The sequence below is a fragment of the Rhinolophus sinicus genome, linkage group LG07 (assembly GCF_036562045.2).
Source record: "Rhinolophus sinicus isolate RSC01 linkage group LG07, ASM3656204v1, whole genome shotgun sequence".
NCBI lineage: Eukaryota > Metazoa > Chordata > Mammalia > Chiroptera > Rhinolophidae > Rhinolophus > Rhinolophus sinicus.
This window is the reverse complement of record NC_133757.1, coordinates 74,091,694-74,114,432: the sequence shown is the minus strand read 5'-3', so window position 1 is coordinate 74,114,432 and position 22,739 is coordinate 74,091,694. Positions and strand designations below refer to the sequence as shown.

At 47.1% G+C, this 22,739-nt stretch overlaps 1 protein-coding gene across 2 annotated transcripts; it reads left to right on the top strand.

The window, feature by feature from the left end:
• Window positions 1-1,567: 1,567 nt before the first annotated feature.
• TRIM35 (tripartite motif containing 35) lies at window positions 1,568-22,125 on the top strand. 2 transcript variants are annotated; one of them, XM_019715447.2, is made up of 6 exons: window positions 1,572-2,112; window positions 11,739-11,834; window positions 14,305-14,535; window positions 16,696-16,718; window positions 17,531-17,649; window positions 19,035-22,125. In XM_019715447.2, exons 1-6 carry the CDS (start codon window positions 1,660-1,662, stop codon window positions 19,610-19,612), a joined length of 1,500 nt encoding a protein of 499 aa, XP_019571006.1. In that variant the 5' UTR covers window positions 1,572-1,659; the 3' UTR covers window positions 19,613-22,125. The 2 variants fall into 2 exon arrangements, with proteins under 2 accessions (XP_074193876.1, XP_019571006.1); XM_074337775.1 differs by lacking the exons at window positions 16,696-16,718; window positions 19,035-22,125 and having other exon boundaries at window positions 1,568-2,112; window positions 17,531-18,762.
• Window positions 22,126-22,739: the final 614 nt, after the last annotated feature.

Here is a 22,739-nt window from a genome sequence, read left to right as displayed (position 1 = left end):
GTAATTTTTGAACCAGTAACCATAATTTGAGACCTAGTTGTTGAGAAGATATAGAAAAATGGGTCTCAAACTTTGGTGTTCCTGAGAATCATCTGGGGAGCGTGTGAAAATGCAGATTCCTGGGCCTGTCTCCCAGATAGATGAGATTGACGTGGGCCCAGGAATCTGTGCTTTCAAAAAGTTCCCCAGCTGACTGTAGGAGGATCATGCACCATATATAAGAAACACTTCAGAAGCCAATAAGAATTAGTGGTATTCATCCCCTTGGCACTGTGGGGAAAGGACTATTCTGAGGAAACGGTTGGAAGGAAATTGTCAAGAACTAGAAAGGGTCAGAGATTTTAGCCTCCTTGCAAACTGACAAGTTAGCCTGCCACAGTTTCATGAATACGGTAGATGAGACTCCTAGGCCAGAGACAAAGGGCAGTTTACTAACAGTAATAGCACTAGTCAGATTATCATTATTTGGGTCAGTTTTCTGAGACTTACGTCCCTCAAGCCCACGGGAAGGCCACGGGAGGTTCCATTATAGTAGAGCTTAAAGACCTGAAGCTGAAACACGAATCTTTTATAATGGAGAGTAAGACTGTCAGAACTTTTTCTGGAGGGAGACATTATTTCTGCCTTCCAAGACTATTTACCATAGAAACATCCTTGGAAAGATATTCCAAAAAAGGCAGTCAATGCCTCAGTTCCATACAGAAACATGACACGTGGGAATTGTCTTCCAATAGAAACTAGGAATGGAAGTGTGTCAGAGGAAAGGAATCCGATAAGTGAATGCTGTAAAGTGATCAAACTGAGGCAGGAATCGGGCGTTGGAGAGATGCAGGCCTGTTATTCTAGGCAGGAATTCAGCCAGGATTCCAGTCCCATTAGCTCAATTTTGCAGAACTCCCTAATCTCTGTTTTAATGAGGACCTGCCTAATGTCAAGAGCACTTCCCATATTTATTTCACTTTAATCCTCACACCTCATGGAGTCAAGAGATATTATCGTCATTTTATTGACAAGGAAATAAGAGTTTGAAAAAATGTGACTTGCCCACTTATTTAACTACGGGACCAGAATTGGGGCTTCCCTCACCTGTTTCCTTCCTACTCCACGGGGCAGGAATAAGACTGGCCAAAATTAAGTAAACAACTAATGCAAGAGTGGGCACAGATCTGTGAGAAAACACTATAAACTCTAAGTGGTGAAAACACTACCGGCACTGTGAGACCCAGATTCTACTTCGGAACCAGGAAGTGGGGAGCTCTCCAGTCTCCTACTTCGCGGGTGTGACATTTCCGGGGCTTGGTTAAGGAAAAGCTTCCTAGTCTCCATTTCCCATTTCAAATCGGAAGTAGGATTCCTGTGACACGGAAGCCCTACAGCATGGCTGGGGAGCTTCTTCCTCGCTAAGCCTCGCTGCCCAGCCTGGGACTGGAGGGGACCACTGAGCAGAGGGACCCGCCCGGCACTTTCGGGTTTTCCAGCGCAGACCGGAAGTGGGGCGGAGCCTCCCGAGCGCGGCCCTGCGATTGGCCCGCGCCGCTGTCCTTCCGCGCGCGGAGAGGAAGGGGCTGGGTCCTGCTCTGCCCCGGGTCCCGTGAGCCGCCAGGCGGGTAGGAGGGGCCGGAGCGAAAGTTGCGAGCGCTAGAGCTGGCGGCCGGTATTATGGAGCCAGGCCCCGCTCTGTCCCCCGGCCCTGCTCTGTCCCCCGGCCCGTCCGGCTCCTTCAAGGAGGAGCTGCTCTGCGCCGTCTGCTACGACCCCTTCCGCGACGCCGTGACTCTGCGCTGCGGCCACAACTTCTGCCGCGGGTGTGTGACTCGCTGCTGGGAGATGCAGGTGGCGCCCACCTGCCCGGTGTGCAAGGACCGCGCGACCCCCGCCGACCTGCGCACCAACCACACCCTGAACAACCTGGTGGAGAAGCTGCTGCGCGAGGAGGCCGAAGGCGCGCGCTGGACCGGCCACCGCTCCCCGCGCCTCTGCCGCCTGCACCGCGGCCAGTTCAACCTTTTCTGCCTCGACGACAAGGAGCTGCTGTGCTGCTCGTGCCAGGCCGACCCCCGGCACCAGGGGCACCGCGTGCAGCCAGTGAAGGACACTGCCCACGACTTTCGGGTAAGTGCGGCAGTGTGAGGGAGGTGGCCCAGCGCGCACGTGGTGGCCGGGTCAGGATTGGACCCCAGCACCCCTGACCCCGCTGTTCCCGCCACTCCAGCCTGCTAGAGCTGAGTGTGCTCAGACCCACCCCTCTTCCTGCCGCCAGCTTGCTGGTGTCACTTCAGGACCCCAGCTCTATGACTCTGGTAACCTATAGAGGCTGCCGTCTTCATCGAGGCCGGCCCAGGAGGCCTGAGATGGGAAAAGAGCGAATGTAAACAGTAAACAGGAAGTGTGTGAACTGGGGTTACAGGATGTTGTCAAGACAGCCCCACCCCCTTCTGAAGAGCTGAGGCCATGCACCCTTTCTGCCAGCAGTGTGTGGCCCATAGGTCTTTGAGCGCAGGTATGGGTAACGCCCAGGAACCCTGGAGCTGGGCACATTCAGGTTAGAGGAGCGGGAGCCCAAGGCCTGGCCATGGATGTGGAGCCTTGCCGTCCCCCCAAACTGGTCACCTGCTTCCCCAGCTGGCCCATGTATTGTGTAGCTGTGGGAACACCTCTGGCCCTGGCCAACTGGCTTATTCTGGATCACTCTCTCAGCATCCCAATACCTAGAGTTCCAGTGGCAGTAAATAAAGTAAGGAGCAACTTACAGGGCAAAACTAACATGGGGAATTTTGGGTATAAGAAGGAAAAATGATCAGAAAATAAGAATTAACCAACTCAGGAGTTTTAAAATTTTTTGACCTTAGCCATTGTGATCCAGCACACTGATGTATGTATCAGTTAAAACAAAAGTTCTGTGTCTGTTATACTCTGGAATTTTCTTTGTTGTATTTTTGTTTGTTTTGTTTTTTAAATTGTGCAGGGTGTGAAACATTAATTTATTTCATCACCTACTACTAATACATGAGTTAGATCCACAGTTTGGAGAACACCTGTTAGGCAGTAGAAAGCTGCATATATTGAAAGGAGATGCTATAAGAACTCCCCCAATGTCTGGTCTTCAGACACTGCTTTAGTTTGTTTTAATGCCTTTCTTAAGAAGTATCAGAAGTTGATTACAGTTCCATAAACATTTTGAAAAATTCAAGTGCGTAATGTCATCATGCACATTTGAACACCAGTGTAGCTTGCCAAAGGGATAACCCTTAACTCCTGTCACCTTATTTAACAGTGGTCCTCAACAATGCTTTTTCCCATTTCCACTGGCAGAAGTGCCAGGTCCTGATTTGGGGCAACTAAAGTAAGCGCTGGGCATTCTGGGGACTGGGGTCGAGGCAGAGGGGCACCATAGATCAAGCCATGACTAGTCACCATGGGACTGGCAGAGGTACAGATCAGGAAGAGGGTCAGGGGTGAAGGCAACGACACAAAGGCAGATCCCCAAGGTCTGGGCGAAGCCAGGGTTCAAGATCAGTGAGCCAGGTGCCAGGAAGTACATATGACAACTTTCTGTTTATTCAGCAGATGCTTTATACTAAGCCCTGGGCAAACTGCAGGACATGAGATAAACAATAATTTATACCTTCAAGTTGCTTCAAGCAGAGCCCACAGGGATGAGGAGATGTTAGCCAGGTGAAGGGGGGGTGAGGGAGGGTATTTCAGGCTGGGGCAGTGTCATCTATGAGTGTTGGGAAGCGGGGAGGCCTGACTTTCTGGGCCCAAAGAGAATTTCAGGGTAGTCAGAATGAGGCTTGAGACACACAAGGAGCCAGGAGGATTCGAGGCTTGGCTTTTATCCTAAATAGTATAGGAAGCAGTGAGAGGGTTTTCATCACAGGCATGATTCCGTCAAATGGGCGCTCAGGGCAACGTCTGAGCACTTAGGGAGTCTAGGCCTGAGATCTCAGGTGAATGCAAGCCGAGGGTGCTCAGTCTGATACGGGGTGGAGATCATGTGTGTGTTGGAGGGTCCATTGTGTTCCAGGGCCTCTTCCGGGGGCTGAGGCCAGTGAGACAGAGCCCTCGCCCCATGGAGTCACACTGCAGTGGGGCAAGTCAGACAGTAAGTAGAAAAGTTGTAGTTCTAGATGACTGGAGTAGGTGGTGGTTGTGGGGGACGATATCGGGAGGCAGGAGAGGTGAGAAGGCGCCGAAGGGCCTTTGTGTGACATGGGGAGCCCTGAAAGCGTTTAAATAGGGATTTTGTGATAAAATGTGCGCTTTAGAAAGATCACTTTGGCAGCCATATGGAGAATTCAGCAAAACGAATAATCATAGCAACCAACACTTTTTGAGCACTTAACTATGTGTCAGGTACTCTTAAGTATTTATGTCAACAAACTTAACCCTCACAGAAACTCTATGAGGTTACGTATCAGTTTCCTGTTGCTGTAATACATTCCACAAACATTGTGTTTAACACAGCCCAGATTTATTGTAAGTCTGGAGGTCAGAAGTCCTAACACCAAGGTGTTGGCAGAGCTACATGCCTTTTGGAGGCTTATTTCCTTGCTTTGTCCAGCTTTTCGAGGCCTCTTCCTCCATATTTAAAGCACATCATTCCAACTTCTGATTCTGTCATCCCACTGCCTTCTCTGACTAACTCTACTACCTCCCTCTTAAAAGGACCCTTGTGTTTACATGGGGCCCACCCAGACAATCCAGGGTAATCGCCCCATCTTAAAACCTGTAATTGACTCACAGCTACAGAGTCCCTTTTGCCGTAAGGTAACATACTCATAGGTTTAGGAATTAGGGCATGGACATCTTTGGGGGACCATTCTTCAGCTTGCTATAGGTAGGTGTCTTCTCCCCATATTATAGACAGTGACACTGAGTCTCAGAGAAGTTAGGTGATCCATTCAGAGTCACAGAGCAGGTACTATAGAGTTCACCTGAGGCCTTGTTCAGCTCCTGCTCTGGTCATGGACTTTGAGGTTCTTCTCTGGCCCCAGGGTAAAACGTTCCCTGCTGGTCCCATGTTCCAGGAGCTGTGCTGGCAATTGATTGTGTGTGTGGAGGGGGCGGGGGGTTACTTAGAGGCTTCAGTGTCTGCTGGGCACAGGGAGTCGTTTCTGGGAAAGGGATTTTGCAGCAACCCAGAGACGCGCTGGATGAGGGATGAGGTCATCCAGGACAGATCCTGAAGGGCCCTAAAGGGCATGTTAAAGATTTGGAATTTTGTCCTATGTGCCGTGGGGCACGGAGGCAAGGACTGATGAGATTTCAGAACCTGGTCTAAGTGTTTAAACCAGAGCTTTCAAGTGCATCTTGGCTCTTGAAGGGATATTAGGAAATCCTCTAGTGTAGTGTTTCTCAAACTTGAACACTGTACACATTCTTCTTAAAGGGAAAAATATTCCAACAGTATGTCTTAAACTGTCTTATCACGTTCCTTACATACAAGCGCAAAAATTAATGTAAATTCCTCTTGCTTACGCCACAGATAGGCAATAAAACGAAAAGAAGTTTCCAGATTAAGTACAAATTAAATTCAAATCAGTATAGTTCTAGTGAAAATAGTATGTCATTACGGGATCTCATTTTGCTGGAACAGAAGCATTGTTCCTGGGTGGCTGTGAGCTTCTCACAGTGCTTGTGAGACCCTTTCACCCTGTTCCAAGTGATGGCTTGATTCGCCAGCCAAAATTTCCCTGTTTGATGAACTGTGACACTTTTCCTGGGCTGTGACTCGCCTTCGTTTGGGTCTAGCACATCCCTCACCTGTGAAGTGTATTTCTGTTCTTTCCTTATTAAGCCAGGACAATGAACGTAGTGTAGCCTGATGTCAGACACGCTGTTAGGAAAATACAAATAGTGGTACTGACGTTGTGGGGACCGCAAACATGTGTCAGCACTGTTTATAAGGTGACTCACAATAGCCTTATTTTGGGGGGGGTTGGGGGGGTTCTGTTTGCTTGGTTTTTTTGGTTATCACTGAATGAAAACACTAGTTAAAAACACTCCTGGGGAACTTGGCAAATCCCCCAAATACACAGACCCAGAGCTGTAGGGGACTGCAAGGAGATGATTACATTTGACTAATGAGAAAATCGGAAACTTGGAGAAATACAGCCACTCGCGCCAGTCACAGGGAATGAAAGGAGAACACCTGGGATTAGAACTCGGGTCTCCTGACTCCCAGTCTAGCGGCTGCTCTGGCTTCTATCTCCAAAGGAACCCTGCCCTGAACCCGCACCAAGCACCAGGCCTCTGAATTGCCTTGTGGAGACCCCTTTCTTACATGGGACTGACGTGAGGGCCGTCTTCTGCCCTCCAGCCTCTTCTGCCCCTTCCAGGCACCTCTTACATCCTTCCCCCTTCCAGTTCTTCCCCCCTGTGTGCTAACTACTCACCCCCATCCCAGGTGCCCCCTTATGGGTCAGGCCCTACCAGATCCAGGTGGCTGGAGGATGTTCATTGTCTGCTTGGCAAAGCATGTGCCCAGGACGGGATAGGGTTTACTGAACGCTCCTCCTGAAGGCTCCTAAGTTATGGGGCGCAGCAGTAGGCAGTAGACACCTGCTTCTTAAGGAGGGCTGAGCACCAAGGGGAAAGGAAGCACGGGGACACTGGATTGGAGTTAGATAAGAAAGGGATCTGGACGAGATCAAGTTGTCTCAGATGCGTTTATGCTGCCCGTTTAGGATAAGCCTTTGGGGAAGGGAGGTGGTCAGTGAAATGGGTGAAGGTGGCCAAAAGGTACAAACTCCCAGTTATAAAATAAATAAGTCATGGAGATGGAATGTACAGCATGGCGACTGTGGTTAATAATCCTGCGTTGCATATTTGAAAGTTGCTAAGAAAATAAACTTTAAAAATTCTTATCACAAGAAAAAAAGTTTGTAACTTTATGGTGATGAACATGAACTAGAGTTATTGTGGTGATCATTTCATAATATAAGCAAATATTGAATCATTATGTTCTACACCTGAAATTAATATAGTGTTATGTGTCAGTTACATCTCAGTTAAAAAAAGGAACCTGGAAAGTAACCAGTAGGAGAGGTAAGCTACCTGGCACTAACAAGAGTCAACACAGGCCTGGTACCCTGTCACGAACACTTGACATGGGTTGACTTGTATCCTCACTGCTGTGCTCGGTGGTGTTCTCATCCCCGAAGAGCAAAGAAGTCGAGGAACTTGGTCAAGATCACCAGCTACTAAGTGGGAGTGCGGGGATTTGAACCTGGGCGGCCAGGCACCAAACTTCTTAGCTGCGCAAAATCTGCCTGAAATTAAATGTTTGACGTCTATAGGGAGAAAAGATACGCACTAGAGACAGATGTGAGGAAACCCTGGTGATGGTCCAGGTTAGCACGGACACAGAAAACCACACTCTTCATTTCCATGGTGAGATCTGAGACACCGTAGGAACTTTCATGCCTTCATCTGAAGGTGAGGAGCCTGGCAGCCACAGAGAGAGAAGGGGCTTTTTACAAAGGTCTCACCAGTGGTTAGTGACAAAAACAAGGGTCCAAATCAGTCTCCTAACGATGTGGCGTAGTGGAGACAACATGGACTTTCAGTGCATTCATTGACTGGGAAAGTAGTGAGCTGAGCATCTACTTTGTGCTAAGACCTGGGGATATGCAGTGGGCAAAACAGTCTCTACCCCTGCACAGCAAGCCTTCACTCCTGCAAAGGTTTATTGAGCTTGACTGTGGTAGGTGAGAGGACCCGGGTGTTCGGACCTGCCCCCAGGAAGCCTTCAGCCTTTCCAGGAAAGTGAGGCAATTATCCAGGGTCGTAAGTGGGGGGGCAGAGGTGTACTGGGGGGCTGTGAGAGAGTGCTGGGAGGTGCACCTGACCTCTCCTGGGAGATAAGCTGGCTTCCTGGAAGAAATGAAGGGGCTGGAGCTGAGTTTTCAAGGCCATGTTGGGATAGTTTGGTAACACAGGCAGGGATCAGTCAGAGGCAGCATATGTAAGGCCGGAGAAGAGGGAAAACCCAAGAAGCCGGCATCCCTGGCTTCAGACACGGCTAGTACTTGCAAGGGTGCTATGACTATTTTGGAAAAGGACATGTATTCTTTCTCTTACCCACACCCTTCCCGCTTTGTGTTATGCCACATAGCACCTGTGTGAACGGATATTTTGGGTAAAATAATTTTGTAAAATCCTTAGGGTATTAAATATGCTATAGAAATTTGCTGTGTCAGGAATCAAATTGTAATTTTAAAGAAACTGTAGATTATATAATCACATTCTGACTCCTTCAGTGTAAATAAAAGCTTCATATTTTATGTGTGTGCCTAATAAATAATCTCAGATGTTACAATTTGATGCCAAAATCAGAGCTCATTTGCTCCTTTGGGCTTGGGGCCTGGGTGATATTCCAGATGTGTCATGGGCCACGTAGCTCCACCCAGGGCAGTGATGTCCCGTATTAGTTAGTCCTGACTGAGCTTCATACTATGGTCCAGACCTCACTAGTGACCCTGCAGCCTCTGCTCATTCAGGCACTCCTTGGGCTACCTGCTGGCATTATGTCCCTGAATGGTGGGTCCGATTGGGATACAAATACGCTTAGTGTTAAAATTAGAATATCAGAAGCCAACATAAAAAGTATGTTGTTTAGATTCATTTGAATTCACACTTTTTAATGTAGTATTTTCTAGGTTAACCACTAAATGCAGAAAGAAAACAAGTGAAATAAAAAATGCATAGTAAATTTAAAAAAGACACAAAAGGACAGAAAAAGATATTGACCAAGCCGGACAAATAGCACAGAACAAGAATGTAAGTTTAAATGCAAATATACTGGTAATTATGTTAAATATTCCAGTCCAGTGACAAAAGTTGTCAGATGGGATAAGAAAGAAAAACCAATGCTGTGCCACTTAAATATGATCATGTCCATAGGTAAAAAAAAAAAAAAAAAATACGTTTGATAAAATTCAAGATCCTTTTGGGATGAAGTGAAAAAAAACCCAGCAAACTAGGAATGGAAGGAACTTCCTTAATCTGATTAAGGGCATCGAAAAAACTTCACAAGCAAATAACCATATTTAATGGTGACACATTGAAAGCTTTCTTATCGAGATGAGGAAAAAGACAGGAATGCACATTATGACCTATTCAGTCTTGTACTGGAAAGCCTAGCTAATAAAGCAAGTCAGGAATCATAAATAAAAGGTATAAGATTTGGAAAGAGGGAAACAACGCTGTGGTTAAGAGTATGACCTTTAGAATTGGACAGTTCTGAGTACAAATCCTGGTTCAGTGACTGTCTGTAATTCTGACGAGTTACTTAACTCCTCGGAGCCTTATTTTCTCCTCTGTATGATAGAAACACGTTCCTTGCAGGAATGTAAGACTTACATAGAACAATGTTTGTAAAGTGCTTAATTAGTGCCTTGTTCAGAGTACATGCTCAGTAATAACTGCTTGCTAGTAGTAATATAGTCATTGGTTGATCACACCAGCTGACATCTCAGAGAATGGCCATTTTAGGATGGTCTTTGCTGAATTAAACCAGAACTCTCTAAGTGATTGAAAAGTTTGGGAAGGACAAGGGACCGTCACCCCCCACCTATTTATCTTCATAACTCCCTAACTGTCAAGGTGGAAGGGCAGAGGGTCTGGTCTGGCTGTGTTGTGTTGGGGCCAGCACACCCCTGGGTAATGCATGTAGGCAGTTGCTTCACTATCATTCACACTTACTTGGCAAATCAAAGGATTGTCCTTTTGGACTTTATTAAATAACTTTGTAACAAAATACCTCATCCCACAAAATAAAACGCTAGGATGATATTTCAGGAGTCTTGTGGGACGCTCATACTGATGTTGTTTTGCTATTTAGGAGACACACCTTAAAGATGACACACTACAGAAAACAATGTTTTTTTAAAAATCTGTTAAATATTCTCAAGAAGAACATAAAAATGACCAGAATGAGTAGAAAACAAAACCTGCAGAAAATGAAATCAGTCGTGATGTTCTTTTCTGTGATATATCGGTTAAAAGAAAGGGCTATGGGAGCAGGACACGTGGGCTAGTAGTTAATCTGTCGCAACAAATTACCCTGACACGTAGTAGCTTAAAACCAAAAACGTCTATTATCTCATGGTTTCTGTGCATCAGGAATCTGGGCATGACTTAGCTGAGTGCCTCTGCCCCAGGGTCTCTCCCTGCTGCCATCACGGTGTCACTGGGCTGCAGTCTCAGCTGAAGGCTCAGGTAGGCCACATCCTCATTTGGGCTTGCTCAGGTGGCTGCTGGCAGGGTTCAGGTCCTCGCGGACTGGTGGTGGGATGCCACCCTCAGTTCTGAGCCCCACAGGCTACATCAAATAAGAGGCCAAGAAATGGTATGTGCACAGGCTTTCTGTCACCTCATCTCAGAAGTGACATCCCATCACTTTTGCCATATTCAACTGGTTAGAAGCAAGTCACGAGGTGCAGTTCCCAAGGCAGGGCATTTCACCGAGGCGTGACTACTAGGAGGTGGGGGTCACGGGGACCTTTGGAGAGGCTGCCTTTTTCATTCTGCCCTCTGGCCCCCCCGTGATCCGTGTCCCTCCCACATGCAGAATACACTCATCCTCTGTTATGATGCACATGCATCTCACAACAGCATCAGCTCAAAATCCAGAATCTCATCATCTAAATCAGGTCCAGGTGGGGATAAGGCTTTTGAGGACAAGTCTCTATTGTCTATTGGTGCATAACAGATCATCCCCCCAAATTTGGCAGCTTAAAACAACAAACTTACCTCACAGGGGAGAGGGATCACTGGGGGCCATCCTAGAGGCTGCCTGCCACCACTGTCTAGGTTCACATTGTTCCTCCACCAGGTACTAGCTGTGTGCCCTAGTCAGTCCCCTTTCTGTGCTTCAGTGTTTTTCATGTGTAATATGGGGCTAATGATATTACTTACCTAATAGGGCTCATGTGATGATTAAGGGACATAATTTGTAAAGTAAGGCAGTCCCTGGCCAATAGTGAATGCTCAGAATGTAGAGAGGACAGGATAACGATGGAGAGAAAATGCTAGGCCTTGGATACAAAAGGCGGGAATTCAACCTAAAACTACTCCCGGTTCTTCAAGGAGACCAAGGAGATCAGAGCCGTGGTTAAAGTTTAGAAAATAACAACCACTAAAGAAAAGGTATTTGGATCTGCTGATTAATGTGTTTCACATAATCCAAGCGCTGTTAGAATACTGGGATACCGTCAGGCTGTGGGGAGACACGTAGTTTAGATAAGGCCCCATGGGAATAACGGGATGAACCCCGTAATCATGCCCGTTGGTTAGTGACTTCAGGCGAGTCCAGTATAGAAAGTTGCAAAAAGGAGGCTGGGAGCACATCGGCTTTGCAGGTATATGCAGCTCAGGATTCATGGACCGCCTTAGGCCTGAGCAGGATGTCCCTCTATGCTGTACTGTGACAAACTTGAAAGGGAACAGGTCCCTCAAACTCCTGAGCCCTGTCTCCCCATCTGTAGCAGGTATAAAACGGAGTTGCTGGGTTGTGATATCTGAGGGCCCTTTATGCTGTAAATGTCAGGTTCAAAGTCAGGGCTGTACTTACCTTCTAGCTGTGCCCTGCAGTGTATGGCAGATCTGGTTCAATAATTGTGATTGAGTTACACCCTTGTAGAAGTGGCATTCCAGTTGTAAATGTGTCATCCTCCCTGCCTGACCTCTAGCCCTAACCTGCCTCCTTGCCTCCCTTTCCTTCCTCCTATCAGGCCAAGTGCAGGAACATGGAGCACGCACTGCGGGAGAAAGCCAAGGCCTTCTGGGCCATGAGGCGCTCCTACGAGGCCATCGCCAAGCACAATCAGGTGAGTGAGTGCTCAGACTGAGTGGGAGACCGGGGGCACCCAGCGCCCTGGGGTAGGAGAGGGCCAGCCGGCTTTGGCTGTGGCTGTTGACACAGCATCGGCCTTCCTTAGCCCTGATAGCACAGCCATGCCCTTGGACATTGATTGTGGCTGCGCTGCCATGGCCTATTTAAGTACCTGGGCATGGCCACGCCAGCAGCCATGGGCCACCTGCGCCACCGGCACCAAGATTTCAGACTAACTTCAGCATGTGTGGCACTTCTCCATCTTCCTGGGTGCTCACGCCAGTGATGACCTGGGGCTCATTAAATTGTTCCTCTTTCCACTTCATCGCCACATCCACTCTGTCAGAATCCCGTCCCCTCTATCTCCAAAATACATCATGTCCACCCAACACTCCATTTCCACTGCCACCGTCCTGGTCCAGGACCCCACTGCTTCTCACCTGGCCTCCTACCAGGGCCCCACTCTTGTTCTGGACTCCACTCTTTATGGAGTGGACTGATCTTTTAGAAAAATACATCGATCGTGTCACTCCTCTGTTTAAAACTGTCCAGTGGCTTCCATGACACACACAATGCAACCCAGACTCCTTACCGTGGCCTCTGAGGCCCTCATCTCACACCTACTGGTACCTGCCCCTCACTTCACCTCCTCCCAGGCTGTGCCCCTCTGCTCCAGCCACACTGGCCTTCTTTCTGCCCCTTAAATGAGCTAAGTCTTCCCTCCAGATCCTCCCATGCTCAGTGTCTTGTTATTAAAATCTCAGCTCAAATTAAGAGAAAGGTCCCTGATCACCATACCCAAAGTAGGCCTCCCCTTTTACTTATAGCTCCATTTTATTTTCTCCATAATACTCCATTACCTATAATTAACTTTTTTGTTTTCTTTTTTTTTCATCTTCTTCCATTGGAATATAATGGAAGCAGGGCACACTAGTAATTAAAAGAATTCTTGACACAATAGGTGACCGATAAATGTTTGCTAGTTGAATGAATGAATTGGCTCCCCTCTTTCCCCAATGTCTGTTATCTTATGACTTGGCACCCTCTTTTCATCTGAGTCCTGTGTGGAGTGGCAGCCTGGTTTCTGACTGGTGTTCCTGGCCTTGCTCCATCACTTCCTGCCTCAGCTAAGACACACCTGACTCTGCTGCCTGGCCCTCCAGTGCCGTGTCCAAGGGAGAGGGTGAGGCTTGGGAAAGAGTCTCATTAACATCTGAGCAAGCACAGAGCTGGTCGAACAGGGAAGAGGGAAGGATTGTAGAGTGTTGGTGGCCAGTGCAGTGACCGTAAAGGAGCCCTGTTTATTTTTTTTAAGGAGGGCACAGCTCACAGTGGCCCATGCGGTGATTGAACCGGCAACCTTGGTGCTACAAGCACCGCGCTCTAACCAACTGAGCTATCTGGCCACCCCGAAGCAGCCCTATTTTCAGATCAAAGCTTGTTCTCCAGGCAGATCCCTCACCACTCCAAGCTAATCCCTCATCTGTGAAAAGAGGTCACTTGCCTCTTACTGGGATTTTTTTTTTTTTTACATGTTCAGATGAGATAATGCATGGGAAGTGTCCAAGAGAGAACTCTTTCAGCATTTCTCATGTCTTACAGATCAGCAAAAAGAGATATTTTTCATTTTTTCAGTGAATCATTTTATATTGTCAGAGCCATACACATTTATTGAATTTTCAATCTGAAGAGATGGGTTCCTAACCTGCCGTTGCTCGAGCACGCATTTCGAGGTGTTTTTCCAGTAGTCATTGTGGACTTGTATTTATGTATGTAATTATTAGTGGTCTCTTTCTTGCCATACAAAAGTTCTTATTTTTATATTAATATGTATTTGGTTATCACTTTCTTTGAGGCCTCTCAGTTTCGTATCTTGGTAAGAAAGGTCTTTCTCACGCCCAAGGTGTGGAATATTTTTCTGCTCTTTGAGTACACTTATAGTTTTGTTTTAACTTTTATAAGGTTTTTGTAGTTATGATTAGGAGTATGCATATTATGAATGGTTCCATTTTAAAATAAATTCTTCCTACTACTCTTTTGGTAAGCCTCTCAATCAGACAAATATGAAATCCTAAGATTGGATGGCATCATTTTTAAGAGTTGTTGCTGTTGGCCCCAATTCATTTCTGTGATTCAGGATGTGTGCTCTTATGCAGCCTACACAAGATACAGAATATAGTATGTTGAGGAGGTTACAGGACTACAGATGCCATGTGTAAGCAGCAATTTCAGTTTTTTAAAAATTAATCAAAACAACATCATTTTGCTGTTTGACTAATGTTCAGCTTGTAAATGTGTGGTAAGGAAGCAGCATCTATATTTTATCCACTTGGGTTCTACACAGTTTCTTTGTAAAGCAGAGTTCCTTTGCTAAAAATCTGAGAATCACTGGGCTAGGTGATGGCTTGAGGTTTCCTCCACGTCTGGTCTGATCCTCTGGGGCTCCCTCCTGCTCTCTCCTGCAGGTGGAGGCTGCCTGGCTGGAAGGGCGAATCCGCCAGGAGTTTGATAAGCTTCGCGAGTTCTTGAGAGTGGAAGAGCAGGCCCTCCTGGATGTCATGGCCGAGGACAGGAGGCAGAAGCAGCTGCAGGCCGAGGAGAAGATGAAACAGCTTGCGGAAGACACGGAGGCTCTAGCCCATGAGATCGAGCGGCTGCAGAAGGAGATGAAGGAAGATGATGTTTCTTTTCTCATGGTGAGGAGCTCACCGTCATTCAGTGCCAGGGACCAGGTAGTCAGGAAACGGTGGGGAGGCGGAGACCAGCGGGACTGGCCAACCCAGTCTTCCCATAGCTTCCAGGCGCTGCGCTAGACTCGCTTACAGACCACAACCTCTGCTTGGGTCAAGAGGCCAAAAAGATTTTAACCAGAGCAGAGTTCCCTGAGGGCCTCTTCATTTCTCTCTGCCTCTCCTTTTCTTCTCCTTCTCCCTCTCCCTTTCTCTTGTACTCAGTCTTGCTCTCTTTTTTTGTTTCTTCTCTCTGTTCCTTCCAAATATAAGGGAGTACATTTTTCATAAACTTTTTATTTTGGATTAATTTTAGATTTGTTTAAAGTTGCAGATCCGTGCAGTGTGCTCCTGTATACCTCTCCATGTAGTTCCTCCCATTGTTAATACCTTACACTGTATTTCCCCCAAAATAAGACCAGGCCTTATATTAATTTTTGCTCCAAAAGACACATTAGAGCTGATTATCTGGCTAGGTCTTATTTTTGGGGAAACACGGTATATATGAAATTCATTAAGATATAATTCACCCATTTAAAATGTACAATTCAGTGTTTTTAGTATATCACAGTCATCACAGTCAATTTTAGAACATTTTCATCTTTACAAACAGAAACCTTTTAGCTCTTATACACTCAACCGCACCAGCCCTCAGGAATCACTAATCTGCTTTCTGTCTCTATAGATTTGCCTATTCAGGACATTTCATATAATGGAATTATACAATATGTAGCCTCTTGTGACTTACCATAATGTTTTGAAACTTCATGTCGTAGTGTATATCAGTACATGGCTTAATAATATTCCGTTGTATTCCGTTGAATGTATGCAGACTACATTTTCCTTATCCACTCATCAATTAATGAACATTTGGGTTGTTTACACATTTTAGCTATTACGAATAATATTGCCATAAACATTTGTGTACATATTTTTGTGTGGACACATGTTCTCAGTTCTCCTGGGTATGTACCGAGGAGTAGATATGATGGATCACATGGTAATTCTAGGTTTAACCATTTGAGGAACTGCCAGGCTGTTTTCCAAGAGACTGCACCATTTTACATTTCCACTAGTAGTGTATGAGGATTGTAGTTTCTCTATAGCCTCGCCTTGTCTTTTTTTTTATTATTATTATTATAGCCATATTAATGGGTGTGAAGTGGTATCTCATTGTGGTTTTGATTTGCATTTCCCTCATAGCTAATGATGTTGAGCATCTTTTCATGTGCTTGTTGGCCATTTGTATATCTTTGAGGGAATGTACATTCAAGTCCTTTGGCCATTTTAAAAATTGGGTTGCTTGTCTTGTTGAATTGTAAGATTTTTTATGTATTTTGGATACTAGACCTTTATCAGCAACATGATTTATAAATTTTTTTCCTATATTCTGTGAGTTATCTTTTCACTTTCTTGATGACATCCTTTGATGGACAAAAGTTTTTCATTTTAATGAAATCCTGTTTATCTGTGTTTTCTTTTGCTGCTTGTGCTTTTGGTGTCATACCTAAGAAACCATAGACTAATCCAAGGTCATGAGTTTTATAGTTTTATCTCTACATTTAAGTCTTTGATCCTTTTTTAGTTCCTTTTTGTATATGGTGCAAGGTAGGAATCCAGTGTCATTCTTTTCATGTGGATATCCAGTTGTCCCAGCACCATTTGTTGAAGACCAGTCTTTTCCCATTGAATGTCCTTGGCACCCTTGTTGATAACCAGTTGACAGTAAATATGAGGGTTTATTTCTAGACCTTCAATGTTCATTGATCCATATGTTTGTCCCTATATTAGTACCACACTGTCGTATTTACTGTTGCTTGTAATAAGTTTGGAAATGGGGAAACGTGAGCCACCAACTTTGTTCTTTTCCAAGGTTGTTTTGGCTATTCTGGATCCCTTGAATTTCCATATGAATTATAGGATCAGCTCATCAGTTTTTGCAAAGAAAGCAGCTGGAATTTTGATAGGAATTGCATTGAGTCTGTAGATCACTTAAGGGGGTATGGCCATCTCAACACTATTAGGTCTTCTGATCCATGAACATGGGATACATGGCTCCTTTTAAGGTCAGAAATGTGTTTTGTCTGTGTCTATGTTTGTGTCTCTGATTTTTTTTTTCTCTTTCAGAAACATAAGAGCCGAAAGCGCCGGTAAGTTGCCAAGGCTGATGGAGGGGAGGGAAAGAGCAGGCAGAAATACCAGGGGTGCAAACTCCAGTGGCTCCAGGGCCAGGCAGGTAATGAAGCCAGCTGGGTATAATACAGAGGGAGCGATGGGGACTGGCCAGGTGGAGAGAGCCCTCTTTCAAGGCATCCCATTGATGCAATGTTGTTTTCCTGAGTCTGGAGAGAGAGTGTGCCATCCTGCATATGGCTGATAGTTCTCGGTGGGTTACCCCAACATTTTGGCTTGTTTTTGACTCATCCCGCTCCTTCTGAGAGCCTCGGGATATATACTGGTTTGTGTTGATGGTTGTTGGGTTTTTCAGGGATGGATAAGAAGAACTGTGTCCCAGTCAGAGCTGCACAAAGACGGAAGAGAGTGCTTTGGGCAGTAGCGAGTTCCCTGTCACTGGAGGTGTTCAAACAAAGGCCAGTGACACCTTCAGGCTGTTGGACTGGAGGACCCTTAAGGTTCCTTCCGACTCAGATATCCCGTGTGCAGATGTGTAAGTGTGGTTTCTGCCCACAAGGATGGGAAGCATGTCTGAGAACCTCCTGTTTATATTATCCCCACTAGGGGAGGGTGAGCCCGAGTACTGAATCCCGAAGGGGTAGGAGGGGTATTGATTCCTGCCTCTTCTCCCATGAGAGCCCAGTCTGGGTTTGTCTTGGGTAAGGGGCCAGGGAATTTAGGTCTGAGGCAAGGGAACAAGTCCCGTTGTCCGTTAAACCCAGCTGACCCAGTAAGGCCCAGGACGCGTGGCCCTGGTCCTGCCCCCAGGCCAATTCTTCTTCCCTAGCCTCTTCTGCACCATGGAGCCAGAGCCCGTGCAGCCCGGCATGCTCATCGACGTCTGCAAGTACCTGGACTCCCTGCAGTACCGCGTCTGGCGGAAGATGGTCATGTCTGTTGAATCGGGTTAGTGGGGGCACAGGCAGGTGACACAGGCAGGGGGGAGTACTGTATGCGAGGCAGAGCGCCAGCTGAACTCACTTCTCCCAGCCTCCCACCCCACGGGACCTTGTCATCCTTCAACTCATCCCTTTTCCAGCTTCATTCAGACCAGGTCCCCAGAGCCCAGTTCATCCTCCATTCCTTGCTCCACTGATCGAACCCCTCCTGGCAGAACGCCTTCCTCTTTGGGTCCTGACACTTGGTCTCCTTTTCAGAAAGAGAAACTGACTTCCCTCCCTATTCAGAACCATGTTGTGTATATAATGAAAGACCTCTTTAGTCCAGGATCACCTCTCCCAGGGGGATTCCAGCCCATGGGAGTCACTCTGTCATTGTGCTATGGACTGAATGTCTGTGTCCCTCCAAATTCTTATGTGGAAGCCCTAACCCCTAACGACGGTATTTGGAAGCAGGGCCTTTGGGAGGTGATTAGGGTCAGATAAAGTCAAGAGGGTGGGGCCCTATGGTGGGATGAGTGCCCTTAGAAGAGACACAAGGGATCTGGGTTCCTCTCTAGCTCCCTCTTGTGAGGACACAGCAAGAAGGTGGCCATCTGTAAACCAAAAAGGGGGCCATCACCAGAACTGAACCATATTGGTACCCTGACTTCAGACTTCCAGACCCCTGAACTGTGAGAAATAAATTTCTGTGGTTTAAGCCACTCAGTCTATGGTACTTTTCTTATAACTGCCCAAACTGACGGAGACATTGTGATTTTACAGGGAGAAATATCAGTGACCCAGGGAATGTTCCGAGCTTTTCTAAGACAGCCTGGGAATTGTGTGGGCATCAGGCTCGATGTGTATTGGCTTCCTGTGGCTGTCATAACAAAGGACCACAATCTGGATGCCTTAAAATGACAGACATTTATTCTCACAGCTCTGGAGGCTAGAAGTCCAAAATCAAGGTGTCAGCAGGCCACAGACCCTCTGAACCCTATCGGGGAAAACCTGTTTTGCCTCTTCCTAATTTCTGGTGTTTGCCCACAGGCCTTGGCTGGGCTGTGGCACTTTGATTTCCGCCTTTGTGGTCACATGGCCTCCTCTCCCCCCCACCCCCTGTGTCTGTGTGCTCCTTTTGTAGGGACAACAGTCAGTGGATAGAGGGCCCACTCTACTCTTGAGTAGTTACATCTGAAACAAATAAGGTCACCTTCTGAGGTACTGGGGGTTAGGCCTTCCACATAGCTTTTCTCGCTGGCCACATTTCAACCTGTAACACTGCCCCTCAGCCCTTCCCGCACCGGGGTCAGCTGAGATACCTTTGGTCATTGGGGGACTGGGCCATCAGCTGGTGGGGCAGAGGGCAGTATGTGAGAGGGTCGCTGATTTTCCCCCCTCTGCTCTTAGTGCCCTTCAGCTTTGATCCCAATACTGCAGCCGGCTGGCTTTCCGTGTCAGATGACCTCACCAGTGTCACCAACCACGGCTACCGCGTGCTGGTGGAGAACCCAGAGCGCTTCTCCTCGGCGCCCTGCCTGCTAGGCTCGCGCGCCTTCTCCCACGGCTCCCACGCCTGGGAGGTAGACGTGGGGTCCCTGCCCAGCTGGCGCGTGGGCGTGGTGCGCACGCACCAGGACACCAGCGCCGAGGGCCACTCGCACAGCTGCTACCACGACACTCGCTCGGGCTTTTGGTACGTGTGCCGCACACAGGGGGTGGAGGGAGACCACTGCGTGACCTCAGACCCCGCCACGTCGCCCCTGGTCCCCGCCATCCCGCGCCGTCTGCGCGTGGAGCTGGAGTGCGAGGAGGGTGAGCTGTCTTTCTATGACGCCGAGCGCCACTGCCACCTCTACACCTTCCACGCCCGCTTTGGGGAGGTGCGGCCCTACTTCTACCTGGGGGGCACACGAGGGGACGGCCCCCCCGAACCTCTGCGCATCTGCCCCCTGCGCATCACCGTCAAGGAGGAGTTAGATGGCTGAGGCTGGCCCAGGAGCATGCCGGACGCTGTCTGGGTCTTGTGCCGTGTGTTTGCTTTCTTTCTGCCCCGCTTCCTGAAGCCCACGCTGGCTTGGGCACCTCTACCGCCTGCTTTCTTGCCAGGATCTTGCTACTGAACTGTCTGGTCCTTCTCCATGGCTCCAGGCCCCAAGCCTCCCTCTTGATTTTTGGTTCCTTCTCTACCCACAGTTGAAAGTCCTTCAGGAGGCATGTTGTGGCCCCGGCTCTCCCCAGAGATGTGAATTTTCTGAATCCTAATTCCAGTATTTTGGGGGATAATGTTTGCCTCTAGAATACGCCTGTTTTAAAATGTAGGTTTTATTTCTATCCAGATATGGTGAGGCCAACAGACCAGGAGACAACTGCCATTGAAAAGAGTTTGTTACTTACAGGTCCCAAGAGGAGGGGCCCTGCTATGGGGGTGGGCACACAGGGAAGCACCAGGTCCCATAGGAGGCAGAGGGAGTGAGGGGAGAGCATGGGTGAGAAACTGTTGTGGTTTTCACAGGAAGGGACAGATGAGACGTGTATGGGGTGGAAAGGTTTACGAATGGCTAGTTTCGCCCTGGGAGGCACAGTTCCCCATGGTCAGTGAGCTCCAGATGCCAGAGTATCAAGAAGACAGAAAACAGTAAGATATCCAGGGCCATGGCCGTGGCTTTGGGACACAACCAAGGCTCAGTGTATCTGTCACTTTAAACCAATATTTTCAAACTGCCTCACAGAGCCTCCCTGGGGCCCCCCAGGGCTAGAGACAAGGCTGCCAGCAGATCAACTCTGATTTATCTATTTACACGTCTGGGATGATTTCCTCTGAAGAGAGGGTTCCAAAGCACTTAAAAAACACAATTTTAAAACCATGGTTTTAGACCCATTCCCTCTCTGGTCCTTAGTTTCCTCATCTGTAAATGAGACAGCAGGACTGGAAGATGTGCTTCTGCTGTGGAGGGAATTCCTCTGGTCACTGTTACAAAGATGCAAGAAGGGAAGGAAGAGGATGCAGTCTGGGGGGGCGGAGAGGGGACACCCAGAGTGAGAAGGGAGGGAGATCCCTGTCTCCTCACCTCATTCTTCCTCTGCTGCCTTTTGTGTTCTCATCCAGATTTCTTCTCCCTCTGCCATGCCTACAGACTAGTACCTCCCCATCTTTTCTTTCTCACGCATGCCTACAGGTAGTTTTTAATGGTCAACTCACCATGTCCCGGGGACAGCGTCGTAAAAGGAAATATTTTCCTGTCGGAGCCATTTCTCATTGGAGGGGGGCACGTTCCTGACCAAGGGCTCACATCCTTTCTCCTGCCTGTGCCCCCTCAGTTCACAGAAACGGACATTTCCAACAGAAATGATCGTCCAAAACTATATATTGATTATAAAGGTGATGTGTATATTGGTAGGGGCCACAGAAGGGTTGTGGTAGGAAGTGCCACTGAGTCAAGGCAACCAGGGTGGGTATGTGAGGATGTCGGCAAACTCACGAGCGGTCGTCTAAAGACAGATTCAGAAAAGCCCAAGGCACTTTGAAACCAAACGTATCTGAGGTCAGTGTGTATGCTCTACAATAAAGTATTTAGCCATCTAATATAATTTCTATAGAATTATCTTGACCTGAAGTTATTTTGTTAGTTACAATAAACTTTTAAAAAGGTTTTTTATTTCCAATTTAGATGTTGGAAGAGTTTCTTTTTTTTTTTTTTTTCTTTAATAGGATAATTTGGATAGCCTGGGCCCCTTTTCACAAAAATGAAAATAGTATTTGAGCTAAAGCCCTCTTTGGCTTGTGACATTTTCCTTTTAGTGTTCTTGAAAGCAAAAGTTCATCCATGTTGTAGCATATATTCGACTTTATTCCTTTTTATTAACAGATAGTATTCTGCTGTATGCATAGACTATGTTTTATTTATCCATTCTTTAGTTGGTGGATATTTAGATCGTTTCCACTTTTTTGGCCATTATGAATAATGCTGCTGTGAACATTGGTGTATAAGTTTTTGTGTGGACATACATTTTCCATTCTGTTGGGTAAATACCTAGGAGTAGATTGGCTGGATTTAACCTTTTGAGGGATTGCCAGGCTGTTTTCCAATATGGGTGTACCATTTTATATTCTTACCAGCAGTGTATGAGGGTTCCAATTGCTCCATATCCTTGTCAGCACTTGTTATTGTCTGTCTTTTAACTTAGCCATGCTCGTTGAGGTAAAGTGGTATCTCTTTATGGTTTCAATTTTTATTTCCCTGATACCTAATGACATTGAGCACCTTTTCATGTGCTTATTTGCCATTTCTATGTCTTTTTAGGAAAACCGACTTCAGATCCTTTACTCATTTTTAATTAGGTTATTTGTATTTTTCATTACTGAGTTTTAAGAGTTCTTTATACTTTGGAGATACAAGTCCCATATCACATTGTATGATTTATAAAAATTTGCTCCTTGTTTGTGAGTTGTCTTTTCACTTTCTTGAGGATGTCCTTTGAAACACAAAAGTTTAATTTTGATGATGTCCAGTTTGTTTATTTTGTCTTTTGTTGCTTGTGTATCCCAGACCTGTCACCTTTGCCACTGCTTTTAAGCCCATATATTCCAAGTTCTGGATTTTGGCTTGGTCAGCCGGTGGTTGTCCCGGGGACAGGGAGCCCTAGTCCAAGTGTTCTTTCTTCCATCGAGCCCTGTCCTGCCCTTGTCATCCACTCGCTCATCCCTATTTCACGCTCTGGCTCGTTACTATATCGAGGCTGAAGACAGCAGCCCACCGGGCAGCCTCCCCTTCTCCAGCTTCTCCCATGTTCAGTCCATCCCATGTGCAGCTGCCAGACGCACCAGCCTTCAGTCTCACCTGTCAACCTGAGTGACTCCCACCCCTACCTGCCCAGGTACAGTTAGTTCTCCAGGGCAGTTCAGAGCTCATCTTTCTCCAGCTCTGCCGCTGGACCCAGAGTTCTCTGACTTCTGTCACACACATGCCCCCACCAGCCTTGGCTTCTCATTACCCTTCAGACAGCTGGCTGTTTGAATTGGAATGTTCTGATATCTGTTACTTGGTCGATTCTGGTTATATTGGCCCCACCACTTACGTGCTGTCTCCTTGGGCATACTCTTTACTTTCCTGA